The sequence below is a fragment of the Tursiops truncatus genome, chromosome X (genome assembly GCF_011762595.2).
Source record: "Tursiops truncatus isolate mTurTru1 chromosome X, mTurTru1.mat.Y, whole genome shotgun sequence".
Lineage (NCBI taxonomy): Eukaryota > Metazoa > Chordata > Mammalia > Artiodactyla > Delphinidae > Tursiops > Tursiops truncatus.
In genome coordinates this window covers 112,798,486-112,816,602 of record NC_047055.1, presented here as the reverse complement: position 1 = coordinate 112,816,602, position 18,117 = coordinate 112,798,486, and the positions used below count along the sequence as shown (strand labels likewise).

Below are 18,117 nucleotides of genomic sequence, written 5' to 3'. Positions count from 1 at the left end.
TGTATCTCAGAACAACTCGGCTGCTTCTGAACATGTGGCTTATTCGTGCATTTTAGTAACTGTGGATCTTGGAGCTACCATTTCCCTCTTTGGTTTGATACCTGGAAGCTTCTAGTCCAATGTGAGCCTCTCTCTCGAGGGGGGCCGTAGAGAACTCTATGCCCATTGTGGTGCTTATCCGATCTTGGGCTGTATTACTTTTCTGCCCTTATTTCCCCTTTACTGTCACTCTTAACTATTTTATTCTTTTATATGCATTTTTGAAAGTTACCTCCAAGCCCTTGGGGAACAGGGCAGGGTAAAAAGAAGTAATTTTTAAGAACAGGGTGTATATCAATAGCATTTAAAACGTTCATCGGGTCTTCGCTAAAGAGATAGTCTGAAATACCCAATGGGTTTTGCGGATCAAGATGTTTATCACAGCATTATTTGTAATAAAGAAAAACTGAAAAGAACTGGAGTCTCTCATAAATAGGGGAACAGTTGAATAACCTATGATACATGATGGACTTTTATACAGCCATTAAAATGATACATATAAACAGTTAATGACAACAGGGACAGATGCTTATGTTACAATGTCAAGGCGACAAATACAAGTTAAAAATGACATACACCTCACTGCACATGCACCCACATGCCCTTCTGATATATTAGGAAGAGGGGTTTTTTTTTTAGGCTAGAAGAACATGTTTTTATAGTGGTTATTCCTGGGGAGTCTGATGGGTGATTTCTAGCACCAGCCCAGCACCTGGTACACGTCAGGAGCTCAAAAATACGTGTAGAATTAATGAACATTTGCCTTTTTTTCTGAAATGGGAATGCATTATGTATTTATAATAACTGCATTATTCCCTAAAGACATAAAGTTGTATGACATTCAGTATGATCACACCTATGTAAAATCAATGAAAAACAAACCAAAATATACATAGGAAAAAGATGGGCAAGAAACAGCCCAGTATGTTAATAGCAGTTGTCTCTGGGATAAGCCTATAGGTAAATTTTTCATTCCTTTTAAAGTTCACTCTTTTTTAAAAAAACTTCACTTTTTTTTTTTTTTTTTGGCTGTACGCGGGCCTCTCACCGTTGTGGCCTCTCCCGTTGCGGAGCACAGGCTCCGGACGCGCAGGCTCAGCGGCCATGGCTCACGGGCCCAGCCGCTCCGCGGCATGTGGGATCTTCCCGGACCGAGGCACAAACCCGTGTCCCCTGCATCGGCAGGCGGACTCTCAACCACTGCGCCACCAGGGAAGCCCTAAAAACTTCACTTTTTTTTTTTTTTTTTTTTTTTTTTTTTTTTGCAGTACGCGGGCCTCTCACTGTTGTGGCCTCTCCCGTTGCGGAGCACAGGCTCCAGACGCGCAGGCTCAGCGGCCATGGCTCACGGGCCCAGCCGCTCCGCGGCATGTGGGATCTTCCCGGACCGGGGCACGAACCCGTGTCCCCTGCATCGGCAGGCGGACTCTCAACCACTGCGCCACCAGGGAAGCCCAAAACTTCACTTTTAATAACAGAGATTTGTACAATTCAGGCAGCTTATGTTCGCTCTCCTTTCTCCCCAACAGTATCATCCAGGTAAAAGATGAGATTGCCTGGCCCCTACCTACAAACTCTCCTTTAAGGATCTCCCCCACCACAGGTGCCTCTGTGATCCCCTGTGACCACACCTGGAACTCACCTGGGAACCATTTGGGGGGGGTGGAGTTACAAATCCTACACTGAGAGGTCCAGGTCATGAGGGATCCCCCCACCCGAAGAAATAGGAAATAGCAGCTGTGAGTGACCGCTCCCCAGATTCTGAAGCGCCAGCCATATTCTGAAAGGAAGGAGGTTGGGATCCTCCCGTCTCTCTGAATAAGTCCTGATCCCTCATGCCAAGAGCAGACACAGGCTTTCGGCTGAAATTATCTTCTACACAGGGCCAGAAACAAGCCTATTTTGAAAACACAGTAGGTGTAGTTTAAAAAAGGTTCTGATCCTTCCAAGTAGGGAAGCTGCAGCTGGTGTTTTGACAGTGTTCAGACTGTGGGTGTGGAAGCATTTTACAATGTCTATTTGTAAATGCCTTTCACTGTATTTATAGACGTTTACAACAAAGCTAATGAATGTCAGTTCCGAAAAATAGCAGAAGTTCTGAAATTCTTCAAAGCACACGTTTGGAGCGGGTGACACCCAATGAGGCTGCAGCCCTCGATGGTCCCTGTTCTCCTCCAGTCTGCCCAACACATGGGTACCATTTTGGCAAAAAGGATGTTACTAAATTCAACAAAAGAGGAAAAAGCTCATACTTTTGTAGTTTACTAGCTCCTGCGAGGGCTTTTTTTTTTTTTTATGGTGAGTTTCTATGCCCACAGCTGTTAAATAAAGGTATTGTTAAATAAAGATATTGGAACATGGTTGTCCTCACTCACCTCTGATTGTTAAATCAAAATAATGGTATTTTCTTGTATTTCTTCAGCAGGTTTGGTTATGGATATTTAAAACACGTGACTTGGATAGGCAACTAGCAACTAAGAGTCTCCTTGCTTCTCTGGCCAGGGACCCTAAATCGCAGGGAACAGGTTGACCAGCCCAAGGACACCCAGCAGCAATAAGTGGAACCGACAATCCCACAGAAGTAACAGCAGCACCTACGCTTTACTGACTGCCTGCCACAAGCCAGGCACTAGGATAAGCTCCTTCCGTGTATGATTCAATCGCCCCAACTGCGCCTTGAAGTAGCTACTCTGCATGGCACCCAGAGCCCCCTTCTGTGAAGGGCTGGTCGCCCCCGCCGGTGGAAATGCTGTTGGCCCCTCCAGGGACTACCTCAGCTGCAGAGAGCCTCCTTGGCCTTTCCAGCGTGGCCCACATTTCACGGTATAAAAGTCTCAGCCATCTCAGCCCAACATAAGACAACTCGGAGGGGCCATTTTAGCCCCAAAGCCCCCATGGACTTGGCCGAGGCTCTGGGGAGCCGGCGTCACAACTTTTCTCCCTCTGCCCAAAGCGGCTTCCTTCTCCCTCCCCACAGGCACTGAACCCTACACAGGTCTCGCATACTAAAATTTGCTTCCTGGAGAAGCCCACCTGTGCGGCCCTTCTTTTCATTATATAGATCAGGAAACTCAGGCTCAGTGACATGAAGTCACTTGCTGACAAAAGGTCATAAAACTAGTTGAACGGTGGGATTCTGGATTTGAACCTACTAACTCTGCCTCCGGAGCCCAAGCTCTTGACCGCTTCTCAAAGCTGCTTCACTCAGCCTCTTGGTCCTGGAGATGCTGAGTCATCGAGGATGCCAGACAGCCTGTGTCACTGCAGCTCACTGCCAGCTGGGTAAATCGCCTTTGCTCCCCGAGTTAAAAAGTGCTACTAATAAACAAAAATCCCATACCCGACCCACCCAGGGGGGCCTGCTCCTTCCACTCAGACCTGAGACGTGAGATGGGGCATGTGAACAGCTGGAAATGTGGAAGATGCGCCATGTGCATCCCTTGAGAACATGAGCTCAGCCAGTGGCATGCCCCAATTTAGCCCAAGTTGGGACAGTTAAGCCAAGACATGTGGCCTGGAAAAGATGCTGAAGTGCACAGGAAGCCGAGGCAAGCAAACAAGTGAATAAATAAATGAACAGCAGCACTGACAGCAGCAACTAAAAACCACCAAAAAGACCCCACATGCTTCTGGAGGTGAGTGGGGGGGTGAAGGGAAAAAGAGTGGACTGATTCCTAGCAAGCAGAAGATCCCAAGTCCAGATGATGAATCTTTTCTGCAGTCTCCGCTCCCTGCCCTCAGAAGGATCTATTACCATAATGTAAATGTCTGGGTTTTAAGTGCCTAAAAATTGTTATGGGCACAAAAAAAAAAAGGTTGGGAAAGAAAGGAAAGGAAAAAGAAATAGAAAAGCCCCATCCCCTGTACTCAGAAAACCACTGAGGTGCCCCCTTTGCATCCTCCATTTTTCCCCAGCTTTCATCCCACCAGGGAGTTATCTACTCATAGGGACGATGACAGATGGCAGATGTGAAGTTTCTAGAGATACCCTCTCTTCTCTCTTGCTCCAACCCCTTGCTCCTGGTCCAATCATGTGCTGAGGATGCGAGGTCAATGGAGATGAACGCTCCCTCCCTGCTTTCCTGGCTGCCCGCTCACAACATCTCAGACTTAGGCTCTGACTATTAAAACTGGGTATTTGTTTTTCTCTTTCTGACTTAACTCTGTATAACAGACTCTAGGTCCACCCACCTCACTACAAATAACTCAATTCCGTCTCTTTCTATGGCTGAGTAATATTCCATTGTATACATGTGCCACATCTGCTTATCCATTCCTCTGTCGATGGATACCGTCTGCTAACACATATACATGGAATCTAAAAAAAAAAGGTTCTGAAGAACCTGGGGCAGGACGGGAATAAAGACTCACATGTAGAGAATGGACTTGAGGACATGGGGAGGGGCAAGGGTAAGCTGGGACGAAGTGACAGAGTGGCATGGACATATATACGCTACCAAATGTAAAACAGATAGCTAGTGGGAAGCAGCCACATAGCACAGGGAGATCAGCTCGGTGCTTTGTGACCACCTAGAGGGGTGGGATAGGGAGGGAGGGAGGGAGGGAGACGCAAGAGGGAGGGGATGTGGGGATATCTGTATACATATAGCTGATTCACTTTGTGATACAGCAGCAACTAACACAACAATGTAAAGCAATTATACTCCAATAAAGATGTTAAAAAAAAACAACTGGGTAAAGATTACCTGGCTCAGGCCCCCATTTTATTACAGACGAGGGTCCTGGGCTCTAAGGCTGGGAGTTATGAGCCCAAGGCCACACAGCTAATTGGTAGCAAAGCTAAAACTGGATGGAAGCTTCTTGACGCCCAGCCCTGCATTTGCCCACCACGCTTGGGGCGGTAATAATCAAAATGCACATGTTTGATGCTTCTGGAGATTTTTCTCTTGCAAATAAGCAACATTAAGAGGGCTCCGCCCATCTGTGGAGGGAGCAGAGATGAAGCCAGTCCTTCAGAAGTGTTCTGTGAGGGGCCATTACTGCCCGGGGAGGTTGAATCCTTCCTTCAGGAAAGGACAAAATTGCAGCAGCAATGAGCCCCGTTTCCTTTGCTCATCAGCGGGAGGGCAGGAGCAGCCTCGCTCCCCTTTCCCAGAAATGTGGATCTGAAGGCTCTGCTGCTCCCGTGGAGCCCCTACACACTCACCCCACGGCCTAAAATGTCCCAGGAATCACAGGCATTTTTTGACTACAAACTTCCCGTCTAAATGTGGGGCAGCCTGAGCGAGGCCAGGGGCGCAGGAAGCGGGAACCGGAGTGGTTTTCCTGGCAGCTCTCCCCTTGCACTGTGTCCTTGTTTGGATGAGCACAAACAGGCTGGGCTATTTATGGTTGGTGAAGACACATTGGAAGGTGATGGGGCATTGCCCACTCAGTTCCCCTCCAAATTTCTGTTCTCTATGCAGACTCTGCAAGTGTGGGTGGCAACAGGCCTCCGTCTAGAGCCCATCCAAGGGCACAAGCCCCAAGCCCTTAAGGCCGAAGGACGATGACACCCGCAGCTCCCATCGGCAAACCCACAGCTGGGCCTCTCAGAGGGGCAAGGGGCTTTAGATGCTTGGAGGAGGGGATCTCATCAGCGCACAACTCTGAGAAAAGTTTGTGGGGTGTCACCTGGAGGAAGAGTGTTCAAAAAAATAGCCCATGGGAAAAGCGTTATATGAACCAATTAGTACCTGTGCCCGTGTGGGGCGTTAATATCCCCTACTGATTCCTTGCCTGCCTCTGGCCGTCACTGGCAGGAAAATCAATGTGGCTCAGACTGAGCTGAGGCTAAGCCCATCACTACTGTTGTTGGATCTTGCTGCAGGGAATAAAATTTATTCTAGGTGAGGATGGAAAGACGTATGGAGAGAAAGTTATACATACAAATGAAATGAGGCCGGCAAATAAGGTAGACATTTCTACAATGTGACAAGGTATTTTCCCCTGTGGGATTCCTATGCTCCATAAACCACCCACCCTCCCTCAGTGCCCAGCCTTCCCTGACGCTCTTGCGGCTCTGCTTCCACTCCCTAGAGACCTCTCGATGTGCGGTCTGAGGGCGTCCGTGTTTCCTCGCTCCCTCGGGGCTGCTGAGCATGGCCTGTTTGTCACCATGTGGCAACTCCTCTCCCTACAAGGTCACCCACTGAGCTCTCTCAAGGGAGGAAAAAAGACTGGTTGAGGGCCTCACAAGGGCCAGGAGAACTAGGTGCCCTGGGAGTGGCAACGGAAACTGAGACACAGAGAGGTGTGTACCTTGCCTGAAGCTACAGGGTAAGGAAGCAGAGGGGTGGGCTTTCCACACTGGTGGGCCTGGCTCTGAAGCCCAGTAAGCAGTGGGTGGGCAGGAGGCATGTCTTGCCTGGTTACTGTAGTTACTACCACCCAGAAGAGGGCCTAGCCAAATGGACGCACTTGATGAATTTCTGAAGTAACGAACGACACCACGCACAGCACACACACAAACACGCACGCACACACACACAGAGCACACACATACACACTGGATCCATATCTAGCACCCAATTTCCACCTTTCCCCCATGGCCGAGTTTATCACAAGACAAGTCTACACGTGCTTGGTAGCCCACCTGTTCTTTCTTCAACTCAACCCTGAGTCTCTCTCTTACCCCCAACTATTGTATAGAAACCACTTGACTGGGATCATCAAGGGCCAGCTAGTGACCAAAGCCCCTTCAGTCTCCCCGGCTATCACTTTGGTGGAGGTTCTCATAGCAGGCTTGGCTAACCAGCGGCGGCAGCAGCCCCGGGAGCTTGCTAGAAACGCAAATTCTCAGGCCTGAACCCAGACCTCCTGAATCAGAAACTTGGAGAGCAGCGATCTGTGTTTTAACAAGACCGCAGGTGATGCCAACGTACACTCAAGCGTGAGACCCACTGGCCGGTAGCTGCTCCACCCTCCCTTCTCGTGGCTTCCACGGCCTTGCAGTCCACTCACCCTTTTCCACAGCTCCTCGTCCTTCCTCCGCCCTGTAAGTAATGGTTTTCCCCGCTGTTGCCTGTACTCTCTCCTCTTCTCTGTAATCTCCTGGAGTGATTATAGCCATTCCATGAGTGTAACTACCATCTGTGAGCCAATGACACCCACCTCTGTAATTTCTAGCCAAGGTCTCTCTCCTGAACTCTCCAAAGACATGTCTTGGTCCTGACTTGTAGAAAAGAAGGGAAACACTCAAACACCACATGCCACATCCCTAGGAATCTTTGAAAAGACATTTAGAATACTTGAGCAATCCAAACTCAAAATGATGGGCTGACCACCCAGGTACACATTCTATCTGCCTGCTTAGGGAACATTTGTGCGCACTCTACCTATCTTTCTTTCCCTTTTTTTTAAAATTAAATGATTGATTAGCTTAGAGCTAATAAGAGCAAAGGTCTTTTTTAGTGCGTTCTTTTGGTGGGCATGGGGACCACACACCTCACAGAACCACCAGGACCTAGAAGTTTACTTTCTGCTAATTTGTATCCTGAGGGGCTTGAAGCAGCTGGGATGCCTATGTAAATCTAAAGAAAAATTAACTTCCGTGTGGGTAAGTTGGTCTCCAGAGAGACATCTGCCCTTCCCTAAGCACTTAGTTGATATTTGGCATATAAATGTTTACTTAATCTTTGCCTCAAGCTAAAATGTCTCAGGGCTCGTCACTAATCTCCCAGTGTTTCCCTGGTATCCAGGGCTCCCTCTTCATTACAAGGAAAAAATGTGCAATTCCACTGTTGCTCTCCCTGGATCCGTGTTCCAGTTCTCTCCATATAGCCTTCAGCCTTTCATGGGAAATGTACCTGGTGTGTTTAAGATTTAAAGCAATAGGCCATCTGCAAGTGGCACAGGTCTGGGAAGCCACTAGGCCTCCTGCCCTCAGCCTGGTGTCCAAGACCCAATTGCCCACCTTCTCACTGAGATTCCTCCTCTGACACAGGCTTCCACATCTGAAGTCAGTGGACAGTGCCCTCTGCGATGCTTGAGCCACAGTAAGCAACTCCATCCATCTGGAACCTCTTGACTTAATGACCTGCTACCGCCCTGACTATTGAAACTTTCTTATCATTGACTGTCATCAACTCCCAGAACACCCCGACATCCACCTGGGAGGACACTGGCTTCGAGAACATCAGCCTCACCTCATTTCAGCTCTTGCCATCTTCCTGAGCCTATGAGAGCCATGTGGGCAATCCATCCCCTCCCTCCCCTGGTCCCTTCAGCCCTTACGACCTTCATTCATCCTCAGTCACCCACATTCAGGGCGCCTCCCTCTGTGGATATGTCCATCTTCAGACCCACTCTGCCTCTGAAATTGTGGGCACCAACCTCCCCTTCCTGACCAGCATCTCCAGTACTTCTGGCCATCGACTTTCCCCACTTCCTGCTTCCACTCCATCCCTGCTCAGCTCACCTCCTCTTACTTCTTTTAGCTTCACTTCCTTCCTCTCAGTCCCAGAGCCCCTGACTATCACTCAAGCGCTGCCTCCACCAGCCCCGCCCCTATCACTCAAGCGCTGCCTCCACCAGCCCCGCCCCATCACTCAAGCCCTGCCTCCACCAGCCCGCCCCTATCACTCAAGCCCCGCCTCTACCAGCCCCACCCCTATCACTCAAGCCCCGCCTCCACCAGCCCCGCCCCTATCACTCAGGCCCCGCCTCCACCAGCCCCGCCCCTATCACTCAGGCCCCACCTCCACCAGCCCCGCCCTATCACTCAAGCCCCGCCTCCACCAGCCCCGCCCCATCACTCAGGCCCCGCCTCCACCAGCCCCGCCCCTGACTACTACTCAAGCCCCGCCTTCACCAGCCCCACCCTATCACACACGCCCCGCCACTATCACGCAAGCCTCGCCTCCACCAGCCCCGCTCTATCACTCAAGCCCCGCCTCCACCAGTCCCGCCCTATCACTCAGGCCCCGCCCCTATCACTCAAGCCCCGCCTCCACCAGCCACGCCCCTATCACTCAGGCCCCGCCTCCACCAGCCCTGCCCCTATCACTCAAGCCCCGCCTCCACCAGCCCTGCCCCATCACTCAGGCCCTGCCTCCACCAGCCCCGCCCTATCACTCAAGCCCCGCCTCCACCAGCCCCGCCCCTATCATTCAGGCCCCGCCTCCACCAGCCCTGCCCCATCACTCAAGCCCCGCCTCCACCAGCCCCGCCCGTCCCCGCCCTGCCAGTTGCCTGCCCCTCCACTCAGAGCGCTGGCTGCTCTGTACTGCAGCGGACAACAGGCACGGCTCCCTGGCAACTTGGGCCAAAGGTCCTGCTCCCACTTGCCCGCTCTTTGGGAAGGAAATGAGATTATTTACAACTTGGGTGTCCATGTTTGGGAAGATTAACAAACCTGTTCTGGTCTCTTCAGCCTGCTTCTACCTCTTTCCCCATCGGGTTTATTTTCTTTTGAAGGCACACACCTGCTCTGCCCCTCAGGTTTCTGGCTCGCTGCCTCCAGCTGCATGCAAACTGCTAGGGCTGAGGACAGCCTGCTTCTTTCCAGCTTTTCCTTGGATTTTTTTTTCTTTTGGACCCTTCTCCCAAGTTTCAGGGCCTCTTCTCATGGGGGTTTCTGACCCCATCTTTATTAAATCGATAATGCACATTATGAGATATATAACGTCACATGTCAGTGTGTGTGTATACAACACACACACACACAAAAGTTTAGGTATATTCTGTCATTTGAAATATCTTTATGATCAAATATCAAAACAAGTGAGTAGGCGCTATACTTTTGAGACTCCACTTTCTCAAGCGTGAAGATAGAGGTAGACAGAATGCTCTTTGTACCACGACTACCTTAGTTATATGGTGGGCTGGACGAGACCAGCAGACACTGTCTTTATGCTGTGAGATAATGACTGATGCATCCCCAAAGCACAGACTTTCAAACAAAGGCACTTATGACCTAGGGGAATCTCCTAACATCATTCAATTTTTAAATCAACTCTGGTACTAAATTTTTTTGGAAAAAGTCTCTTTCTTTCTGTTAAATTTCTACCTACATTTACTATCTGGAAGTAAGTATGTTAACGGCATGCTGCTACTTGCTCAGATGGACACAAAATCGCGCAGGTGTCCTAGTTCCTTTCGACATGATTCCTGAAGACCAGAATCTATAATGGCCGAGCCCCACCGTTACTAAGATCCAGAACAGTGCCTGGTATACAGTAATCCCTCAATCCATTTCTGTTAAGTAAATGCATCTAAAAATGACTCCCCTTTTCCTAAACTTAGGTATTCCTTTTTCTAAAAGATGCTAGTCCCTGTTTAAATAGAAAGAAACTGATCTCTTCTGGAAGCCACATTTGGCAGCGAGCTTTCTGGCTGGTGAGAGGAAGCTTGAGCCCAGACATTGCAGCTGGAGTGGCAATGCCTCATGCCTCATTCCCAGTAAGAGCAGCAAACGGTGACCGTGTGTCCATGTGTTCAAACATCTGTCTATCCATCCGCCCATCTACCCATCCAGTCAGGTAAATCCTGGCGAGGATTTGGGTTTGCACAGCAGACAATACCCCTTCTTGGAGGACTACCGACACAAAACTGTTTGACTGTTAACATTCCTACCTGAACTACCTTGGCGGAACAAAACAAGTTCATAAACCAGTATACAGGTTGGTTGTCCGATGTAACTGCTTAGCAAAAAATATGAAGTGCATGAGATACTGAGAAACAGCAAGCGCTTCTTCGATCTTCTTAAATTTTTTTATGTTGAAATCCATGGCACACTAGGTGACTTAGAACATAAGATGCACATGCTACAGAGCTTGCACAGGGGCTGGGAAGGATGACAGGAGAGCAAAAGTGAACAAAATGTAAGCACTGGCACCTCCCCCCTTCTTAGGAACCATGGCATTCAACAAGTGTATTAAATGAGCCACTACCATATGCTCAACCCCGTAAACCATGTGGAGATGACAAAACACACTCTTGATCTGCTTTAAATCTGGTAAAGGAGTCCGGGGGTGTGAGCATCCCAAGTGGCACAGCGTGGGGCCCCGCACCAGGCTAAACACGGGGTGTCAGGCATTTGGAGGAGAGAGCAATCGTGAGAGATAAGGGAAGGCTTCCAGAAGAGGGGCGTGCTAACTGGGCACTTAAGTCAGGGAGCACTAACGGATGCCTGAGAGGCAGCCAGGGAAGGAGGGTGGCACTGTCAAAAACCTGAGATTCTCACAGCGTGGATGTGGACCGGCAGCATCGATTCCCAGACCTGCCGGATCAACGACCGTGGGGGTGGGACCCCGCAATGTGTTTGACCATGATCTCCAGGTGACGCCGATGCACGCTCAAGTTTAAGAACCACCAAGTTAGAGCAGGCACCATCCTCCCTTCAACTGGCTGTGCAAGCGGGCAGAGAAGGTACCGGCTCCTCAAATGCTCCCAGCCTTGCCCAGGGATTGGCAGGAAGGAAGCGTGGGGCTTGCCTCTCACTCCCTCCTTTCTGCAAACCAGTGCCCTGGGAGCTTGGGAGGTCGGGGACTGCCCACCCTCTCCCAGGCCGCTCAGATGCCACACACAATGTAAAGAACAGTTACGCTTCCCACTGCTTCCGTACAAACCCCTCTCACGCATCTTCCTCGGTGGCTCATTCTGATCCACAGCTGGATCGTGGGAGGGCTGGAGGTGGGGAAGAGCTCAGCAGAGGCGGGAGGAAAATGGGGCTTCTGTGAGCCCAGAGGGTCGGAGGTTATCATTCATTCCCCGCTCCCGTGCAGGTCTAATCGATGGCTCGCAAGGCCTGCACCTATCTCCTAACGAGACGGTTGAGAGCAGCCTTTGAAGGCGCAGAAGCCATTGGAACCGCACTTCGCTTCGGATCGGATCATTAGAGCAGCAGGAATATTCTGGAAATCGTTACTGACTTCATCGAAATGCCTGTGGTCCCTGGAAGACTATAAGAATTTGGCAGAGTGTGGCTTCTGCCCTCCTTTCACCCACCACAAAGCGATGTACGACCCCTGCTGCTCCCTCCTCCATGTTTGTGCAGCTTGTGTTCTCTTTGGAAGCACTTAGGTTTACATAAACTTTTCCTTCTGAGGTGCGAGCTCTGGGCCGACCACGCTACTGAAGTGGCCCTTGCTAAGGTCATTGGGGCTGGCAAGCGGCCTCATCGTGCAGATGTCCGTCAGCAGAAGAGGACACAACACGTAGGGGCCTGACCCACTCAACAGTGGCCCTGGTCCCGTTAGTTTCCCCTGGGGTCATCATAGGGGAGCAGTTGTTTGATTGGATCTGGGGGGACACCTGCCGAATGACACAAGTGAGCCAGCCGCTCCTCCAATGGGCTCACATACCTGAGAAAATTTTGTGTTATGTGTATTTTACCACGATTTAAAATTTTTTCTAAAATGTACATGAGCTATTTTTGTTTCACTCCAGTATACCCAGTTTGATACACAATCATAAATAAGACAGTGAAAGTAAAGTTGATTTACAGGCCCGAGGCTACATACTCGGAAATTATATCCTTCCATCCTTTTACATGCATTCCATGATCCTCCACAATGTACAGACAGGGAAGGTGAGGAGAGAGGCGCAGCGACCTGCTGGGGCTCCCACTCCTACTATGACGTGAGCCTGGAAGCCTGCCTGACTCTAGCGCGAGGACACTGAAGCCCCATAAGATTCTCACCATGCAAACTTAGCTCAGAAGAACAAAAATTTGGTGAGTGACTGTGTGTTGACAGGTCCATGTAAAGACCTCTAGGCCACCAACTTGCTCCAGTATATTACATCAACACGTATAATATGCATGTAATGGTAGAAAGTTCCAGCAATGAACTTGTGGAGAGAACGTGACACTTCCTTGTCCTTTGTGGTGGGCATCTCAGGTCTGGAAGGCACAATGTCCAACTCTGATTCCGTATCACTAACCCAGGTGTCCGGCCAGCCAGTGAACAAATTTGAGTTTTGCCAGGCCCGTCTCAGAACTCGTGCCTGAACGAAGCATGCCCCTTGCCTTTGAGGGTCTCATAGTTCGTGGACATGGACACTAAGACAACATTTGCCAGACTGGGTCCTGGGTCCCACAATAGGGCTGCACAGGCAAGAGCAGAGGGAGCCTGGGAGTGTGGAGGGGGCCACCCCAGAGCAGGGAGAGGGCCAGGAGATGGAGCTGCCAGTGAGACGCACGCACCCAAGCCAGCAGGACATTCGGAGTGAAGGCGGGCACGCCACCCGCACTTCCGGTCGGAAGGGCAGCTGGCCTTGCTCTAAGGAAGCACAGGGGGAAATCCCCACGCGTGAGCAGGGCCTAGATGCCAGGACCTGGATTCTCATCTCTAATCCTGAAACCCACGCTGCGGCCCCCAGCCTCACACCCGCTTCTGCCTGAGCATGGGAGCAAGGACCCAAGTGGCTGGAGTCCAGCGTCCTGCGGCTGCCCTGCCCCCGCCCCCACCCCAGCGTCAAGAGCGGAGCAGTACCTGGTATGGGTCAGGGGACCCGCTGGTCGCTCCGGCCTCCTCGGGGGCAGCGCACCTGGTCTGCTGAGAGAATTGGTCTTGGGTGGCCGCGGCTTTTTGGGCGGTATGGCAGGAACAGAAGGCTTCTGTAAATCCAGTTTTGGCTCTCTCTCTGGTCTTTCTTTAAGTCATTGTTTAAAGAAGCATAAAGAAGACAGATAGAACTAGTGTAAGTGACAGTACTGAAGACTGCCTGTTTTCTGCTTAAAAAAATCACTGACGCTGTTTGCCAAGGTCAGGATAGAAGGCGAAGAGCATCATCTATTCTTGGTCAAGTTAGAAAAAGACCTATGGGCCCTTCCGGCCATTGCCCACCCTTGGAAAACTCCTACTCATACTTCATGGGGCCTACTCACATTTAGCCTGGCTGAAATGTGACACGGTCATGTTCCCTTCTCAATGGCTGGACCCACCCTCAGAGGCAGACTTTCCTACTCCCTCTCCTGAGCTGCGAAGGACAGCCCCTTATAAACGGGCTCCACTTGAGTACTCTCTGGGTGTCTGCATGCTTGCCATGGCCTGCAGGCAGTCAGCCCCCACGGGCAGGGCCCACGTCTGGCCATCTCTCTAGAACCCGCACGGTGCCTGGCACTGAGCAGGTGCTCGGTAAATGGCTGATGGGTTTGGTCAATGACCCGCGGGACCTGTTGGGTGTGCAGAGGAAAGAGGCCTGGCGTCTCCCAGGTCAGCCTGTGTAAAGCACCAGGAGCCAGCAATTAGTTCTGGATTCTTCCTGTGCACAGTTTCACCTTGGAAGGTAGACTGGGACTGCACAGGTATTTGGTTTCTGAGGGTTTTGGGTGTCGGAGCTATTAGAATGAAGTTAAAGCCAGATCTGGTGCCAAACTGGGCAGTGCTTGGCGGCAGCTTCATGTTTTATGTCCCCATGTTTCTCTGTAAAGGTAGAGCTTCAGGGAGCTGCCCACTGGAGGACAGGCAGCATCCCTGTGCTCACTTGGAAGCTGGAACTGTGAACACGTTTTACTTGCAAACACAAACTCACGTCGTTTGGGTGACCAGGCAGATTGGCAAAGCTTTAAAAAGCCCATCAGGTATTGTACAGACATCACTGCTCATCCCCACAATATTTCAATAAGGGAACCTGCTCCATCCAGGAATGCTGGGAACGCTTTTACTGGTCCGCAGGGACCAGAGGAGGCACCAGAGGAGGAAGGGCTCCGCTAAAATACAAAGGAGGGGGGATTCCTCCTGCCTCCTGGGATGGACGGGAGCTCCAGCAGCCTGCAGAACGAATGGGAGAGAGGGTTCGTGCCCACCTACTAGGGAGGCCAAGCCTCAAGGTGGGGCTGGTTTGCTGTCTTCCCTGCTGCTTCTGACCAGGGCTTCTGTCTCCTGACCCACTGCGGCACAGAACAAGGCATCACGGGAGGGGAAGGAAGCAGAAGTGTGTGGCCACTTGGCCAACCAACTAGGGCGGTTGTTCACACGTAAGCCGAGTACATATGCTAGTCACCATGGAACAGAGCAGGCAGTGTCCTCATCACAGAGCCTGGCTACGAGCCCAAAACCAGCCATGTGTCTTCCGTGAGGACAGAGGCGGTGTTTGGTTATGTCACAACACGCTCACTTTTGTCAAAGAACTATGTGTATGGTACACACTCAATAGCTATTTTTTCATTGATCTGTGACGCAGACCTGGCCTTCACAATGAGCTTCCACAACTCAAGTTTTAACTGTTCACTGTGAAAGAAAGAGGTGTAACTTCCTAAGAACTCGCAATGTTGGCAAAACTTCTGGCAGGCTGATATAAAATATTAAATTTCACAATAAAATTTCATGAGGCCACCCAGGAGCATCTCCAAATAATTACATTCATTAATTCAGCATTTCTCTTGTGACTTACAAATAACTGCTTTTTAAAATGGAATTTGCTCTGCCTCCTGTTCATAATAATAACGTAACGCTTTCCCCGTAAAAATGTGTGATCAATCAAATCTTAGACACCTAATAAAATGAGTCCTTCCACAGCATGCAGATTTCTTTGGGAGGGACACGCAGACCATAGGAGTCAAACACATTCATAAAACTGTGTGATACAGGTTACGGTACTTCCCTGAAAATGACATTTTTGACCCCGTTAAGGGGACTGTGGGCACTGGGCTGCTTCTCCCAGTTTTGCCATGCCACCCCCTCCCTCAACATTCCTGACCGAGGACATGTGTCTGCAATATAGTAGCCAGCGTCAAAGGCCCAGCAGTGACTGACAGCTTTCATTGGTCTGGATGGGAATTTCTCTAAGCCACACCCACCCATCGGCAGTTAATGAGCACCTGGGGCACTAGGCTGGCTGGGAACCGTGGCCGGTACAGCGGGGCCCTCTAGGAACTTACAGTCGGCATGCGGGCTTCAGGATGCCGCTGGTGTGGGGAGGGCGGTGATGGCAGGAAGACTGGGATGGAAGAGCCCCAATGTGTTAAGTGACTAGGCTGGTTGTTTTTCATTTGATGAGAAATGCCAGCCCAAAGAAGCACCATATAACCCTCTCTCCTATTTCTTTAGAAACAGGAAATTTAAAAGCAATCAAAACAAAACCATAATCACCATATTCCCAAGAAAAAGCACATTCTGTGGGGAATAGGGACCTAGCCCTGTGACAGACAGCTCTGTCTCTTGCCGTTCTAGAAGTGCCAACGAAGACCTGATCTCATACCTTTTTCTTCTGTTCTATTTGGAAGCGTTTCTGGCCTTTCAGGAGGTATCTTTTTAATTTCATGTTTTCTTTCAGTGGTACCTGGCGGGGAAAGGATGGCAACGATTAGGAAATGTTTCCCCCATCCATTTATTAGATGCACTAGCGTTTTAAATATTTATCAGGTACAGCAGAGTCAATAGGTTTTTTTCTTTCCTAAGCTGAGTGCTGGTGTTATCTGGCAAACACAAGCTGCTTAGAAACGGAGCAGAAGCCATTTCTGGCATATGTCATTAAGTTTGCCTGCCTATGCATCCTTCATTTACAAGAACACCACTAATATTTATTGATATTTAAATCTGACTTCCTTATGCATCAAAGTAGTCACAGGAGACCACTTGGTGTAGGTGGGGAATGTATATAAATAAATAAGCAAATCCACGGGCATAAGAAGATTGCTGTTTTATGCCACCAAATTTGGAGTGGTTTGTTATGCAGCAATAGTAACTAGAACGTGTATTTTTCTTAAATTGAAGTTTAGTTGACTTACAATATTATATTAGTTTCAGGTGTACAACACAGTGGTTCAATATTTTTATACATTACACACCATACAAAGTTATTAAAATATTATTGACTATGGGCTTCCCTGGTGGCTCAGTGGTTGAGAGTCTGCCTGCCGATGCAGGGGACATGGGTTCGTGCCCCGGTCTGCGAAGATCCCACATGCCGTGGAGTGGCTGGGCCCGTGAGCCATGGCCGCTGAGCCTGCGCATCCGGAGCCTGTGCTCCGCAACGGGAGAGGCCACAACAGTGAGAGGCCCGTGTACCGCAAAAAAACAAACAAACAAACAAAAAATTTATATATATATATATATATATATATATATAATTGACTATATTCCCCATGCTGTACAATACATCCCTGTGACTTATTTATTTTATAACTGGTAGTTTGTTACCTCTTAAACACATTTTTAAGTGGAGGGATGTACAGAGAAGATACGGTGGTTCTCCCTAGGTCCTTTGCATCTGAATCCCTCAGGTATTACATTTTCCCAAATGTGCCAATTCACCCTTCCTCTTTACACGCCTGGACCACAGCTGCTTCCCGCACCAGGGAACTTCATCAGTGTCAGCGGCCTCAGGTCCGTAAGAGTACTTGGAAAATAGCTAAAGCATGAAACACATCACAAGTACTCCTCTGATTTATGGACTTGGTTGAGTGCTTGACAAACTCCTTATATGACCAACCCTATGGATGTGTGCTTGGTACTAAAATCTCAATTACACAGCATCAGAAGCCAAAAGAACTGAAAATAAAACCCACTGAACACACACTTTACCTTAACTCTTTAATGACTCACTACAAGTTAAACACTGTATCTGATTTCTATCAATTCTGTATCTGATTTTTTTCGTCAAATAACCAAACACAAGGAAAATAGGAATATCTACCTCCCCATTACAAAGCAGTTCCCAAGATTATACAGCAGGATAAACGAGCAGTAGTAGTAATCTAGCAAGATTAAATGCCATCATGCTTTGCCCCTAGAGATCCAGCACAACCTATTCAAATTGTCTTAAAAGGATAAGAATTTGCCTACCATGCTACACTCTGGTCTCCTAACGCTAAAGAAGAATTTCAGTACCATTCCTAGAGACACAGGAGGAACTGACGGTCCTACTACCATGAAGAATCCAACCCTAGTTACATTCTAGGCCACCTGAGCCTGGGACCACTCAACTCACCTCCTTGGTCTCTAACCTGTCACCAAGGCTTCTATGGAAAAGGATCTTCAGAAAAAAAGCAAATCAATAGTCTGTTTTAATTTCAGCAAAATAAAATATTTATCCAGCCAGAACCACTAGGTGGCAAAATTAAACTACTCAACACAAACAAGGATGGGGGCTGAGCGGGAGATGTAATCAACATCCCATTTGAGGGCTTAA

The 18,117-nt window shown here is 49.4% G+C and overlaps 1 protein-coding gene across 8 annotated transcripts in view; it reads right to left on the bottom strand.

Annotated features, from left to right (window-relative positions):
• SH3KBP1 (SH3 domain containing kinase binding protein 1) overlaps positions 1-18,117 on the bottom strand; it is a 343,711-nt gene that overhangs the window by 36,963 nt on the left and 288,631 nt on the right. For 7 of the 8 annotated variants that reach the window (XM_019927681.3, XM_073799195.1, XM_019927680.3 and 4 more), the window contains 2 exons: positions 16,186-16,266; positions 13,476-13,635 (listed from right to left, as the gene is read on the bottom strand). In XM_019927681.3, coding sequence (XP_019783240.2) covers positions 13,476-13,635; positions 16,186-16,266 — 241 coding nt within the window. The remainder of the gene's footprint in view (positions 1-13,475; positions 13,636-16,185; positions 16,267-18,117) is intronic. The other variant, XM_033850008.2, reaches the window with a different exon arrangement.